The 3,477-nt window shown below is 41.6% G+C and overlaps 1 protein-coding gene across 1 annotated transcript; it reads left to right on the plus strand.

Annotated features, from left to right (window-relative positions):
* The first annotated feature begins 1,105 nt into the window (after window positions 1-1,105).
* LOC148016103 (uncharacterized) lies at window positions 1,106-2,000 on the plus strand. Its single transcript, XM_087663864.1, has 2 exons — window positions 1,106-1,585; window positions 1,653-2,000. The coding sequence occupies exons 1-2, from the start codon at window positions 1,106-1,108 to the stop codon at window positions 1,998-2,000; spliced, it is 828 nt and encodes a 275-aa protein (XP_087519990.1).
* Window positions 2,001-3,477: the final 1,477 nt, after the last annotated feature.

Here is a 3,477-nt window from a genome sequence, read left to right on the forward strand (position 1 = left end):
GATGAAGAATATTCACTTGAAGCATTGGCAGAAGAAGAGCAGGTAGAAGAAAGTCAAGCAGAAGAAGCAAAGAATATGGATGATGAAGCTGATGGAGAAACAGGTCCACTAGAAACTGATGAAGGACTCGACCTGTTTGTGAACTTGAATGATCCTGGATAGTTGGCTCATCCGGAGGATGCGCAGGTTTAGAGGGGGTGGATGTCGTGCTGCTGCGCATCCGAGCCGTAGACACCTCCATTTTTTTTGTTGTGTATTTGTGTTATTTTTCCGCGTGTGATTCATTGTGTGTGATTGATGCATTACGATAATCCGTCCTTTTAGTACCCGCATCCAATGTATATATTCCGCTAGTGTATGTGTGTGTTTCTGTTTGTATGCATGATGTGTGTGTGTTAGAAAAATATGAAAAACTGATGCCAAAGGACATTATCAAGCTGATAATTTCAATGATGATCTCTAAGAAAAGTGCAGGGAATTGTGGAATCAAAGGAAGCTTTGTGGAAGCCAATCATCTAAGTTCAATAGTTCCCATGAAATAGAGTTGAAGGAAGTCTCTCAAAAGCTGCTTAAGCGAGTAAAGGAATCCTTCAAAGGGGCTATTTGCGGCACTAGTAAAGCACCGAGAGAGCATTTTTCCAACCAGTCCTTAAGGCCGAAGTTGAAGTTTGTGTGCAGATCACCCATCACAAAGCTGTCTGTTAATGGGGCAATTGATGACTCCAAAGATACCTTAAGTCAGTCCTCAAGGCCAAAATCAAAGTTTTTGCGTAGATCTCCTGTTGGTGTAAAGAAACTAGAGCTATTCTTGTCAAAGAGGAGTTTTTTTTCGCTTAACTAAAAGAGGAGAAGGGGAGACTAATTCGGACTGATCCGTTTTTGGGGGGGAAACTCAGCGGCGTCCTGTACCTCAAGCATTCAAACTGTTTCTAGATTTACTTCATGCTTTGTCGTATATCCCCAGGGATCTCAAATTCATTGAGCACACCAGTGACATTGGCTGGAAGGAATTTCAAAGATCTAAGCCTATAATTCTAGATCCTGCTCTTTATCTGGTGAAAATTGATAATTTTTTTGGGCAATTGGCGATGGGAAATCTGCTGCTATGGGCTTCACCTCCTTCGCAGGCCCCGTTCTATTCTCCACCATCTTCATCTTTGCTGCTTGGCACAAGAGTACAGATTTTGGTCACAATGGGGGAAGCACAGTTAAGGCTATGGAGCCAAAGATAGCTGCAATCAAGGGTCATATTACAGGTGCCTTTGGCATCAACCTTCCTGAAGTCGAGCTCAAGTATTTGTTGATGGTAGCAATAGCTTTGGAAGGCTTGGGTGGCATTCTCTTTACAATTGGAAGCAGCCTTGGTGCTTATTTGCTGCTCCTCTTTTTGGCCATTGTCACACCGATAATGCATGATTTCTACAATTTTGACATTTCAAGCCCAGATTACGTGAGGGAGTTCATTCAATTCCTTAAGAACCTTTCCCTGTTTGGAGCTCTTTTATTCTTCATAGGCATGAAAACCGATGTTGCCACGACTGCTGCCCATGGTGCTCTCTCAGAAAGAATCCGACATCCAGCTAATGTTCGCCATTGATGTGCATCTTAGCTCCAAGAATTGCGACTTTTAGTTTGAGCAATACGTGTGGTAGAGGCGTGCTAATGGTATAATTATCAACAATGTCGGTAAGACTTGGGTAGCATGGACAGGTTTACTCTGCTGCTGTTACAGTTTTCCTGGGAGAAAACAAACCTTCAAGGTCTGGAAAGCTGCATGGGAGCTGATACTCTCGAAAGATGGAATTGGCAAAGAAATTTCGAATACAGTTTACAGAGCTTATAACCAGTTGCAGAGTAAGGATGCTTCCATTTGTTCACCTGCAGATCCCCCAGCACTGAGTGCAGATGAAACACAGTCTCAAAACCATGGGGCTAGCAGCCTTAATGGGCAAGTTCACAATTTGAGCCACTCATCTCTTCCCCTCAGAAGCGAGGAGTGAACAGTCCTGTTACTATCTACAAAGAGCAGAAAATTTTTGTACCAGGAAATTCTGAGATGCTGGAGTCTTCTTGAGATACTGTTGATAAGATCTAATCATTTTTGAGATAGTACTGATTAGCTGACGGCCCTTGATTGGTTCTTCCAACCTCTTGGTACCTATTTAAGAACGGGGCTGCACTGCTTTGAGATCCCATATATTAGTGGTTTTTCGTATATGATAGAAAACTCTGGGAGCATCAGAAATCAAATGTGTTGTACAACAACTGGTTCTCTCATTGTCAGTGCACTAAGGGACACACTTGACTGGATTATTAGATAATGCCCATTATTCTGTTCAATGTAACTGCAGCATCCGTAAGCTGAAAGGGCATGAATAAATCTTTACAGAACGCTTTGGACTTACATAGTTGATAACAGACCACTAAAGACAAGGCCTTGTAGATGAATATGTTTTTCATAGTAAATCACACGTTCAGGTTTGAAGATAATGTTACACTTTGGGAAAAAAAAACTTACCCCTCAAGAGGTTACCCTAGCAAAACTAATTCCAGTAGAACTCTTCAAGTCTCTTCAAGCCTAAGTGCCAAAGGCACAGCTGTCATCATACACCTGAATGCAAAATAGTTTATGAGATACTTCAATTTTTTCTAAACTTGGACCTCATGTAATTTTCTTGACAAACAATATAGAGTACTTTGGCATCAAAAATTTGAGTTCTTCTTGTTAGTCTCTTTCCTTGCTATTTCTTGAACCCTGTGTTCTGTAGCTCTTGCATAAACTCTACAACAACGGAAGGTGGTACAACTAGAGCTCGATGCTAGCTCCTTCCTAGAGAATTTGCTGATAGGAAAGGAACCCTGACCTCAGGTCAGTCCCAAGTGGGAACGGTTGGACACGTCCGCTCGGGGTAGACTCGGGAAGACCTAGATCGCAAACCTTGTATCATTCCCTGCGAGTGCCAGGCGGAGCCTTCTAGACCCTCCTACCGATGGGCTGCTAAGATGTGTCCCGCAAGCGAACAAGCGGGCACATTACAAAAGTTTTATACAATCTTTATTTTAGGCTAGATGGTGATTGCTAGAGTTTTTCAGAAGATTGAGTGGTCTTGTGTAAGTAGGTAAAGTGCCTACTTTTTCTATATGTCAGAATGAAGTGGCCTTTGAGGATCATTCTCAGGGACTTAATAGGCATTGTATTGTTGTTTAGAGGAAGTGCCTAAGTCACCTTCTAGTTGAAGGATCTTATATTACTTAATCTATATATAAGGTGGATATAAACTTGAACCTAGCCTTATATATATAATAGCGCAATTCACAATAGAGTATGCATGAGTAAGTGGGAGGGTAGCATCAAACTTGAGCTTACTTTGAAACTCCATACTACTTTAGAAATTGAACTAGCTCTCTTGGAGGTCTAAGTGATGATTGGAAATCTGCAAGTGATGATTGGAAATAACTTGGTTTTTGTCAAATGTA

Source organism: Lygodium microphyllum, chromosome 23 (genome assembly GCF_053477565.2).
Source record: "Lygodium microphyllum isolate KBCC chromosome 23, Lygodium_microphyllum_v1.1.10, whole genome shotgun sequence".
Classification (NCBI taxonomy): Eukaryota; Viridiplantae; Streptophyta; class Polypodiopsida; order Schizaeales; family Lygodiaceae; genus Lygodium; species Lygodium microphyllum.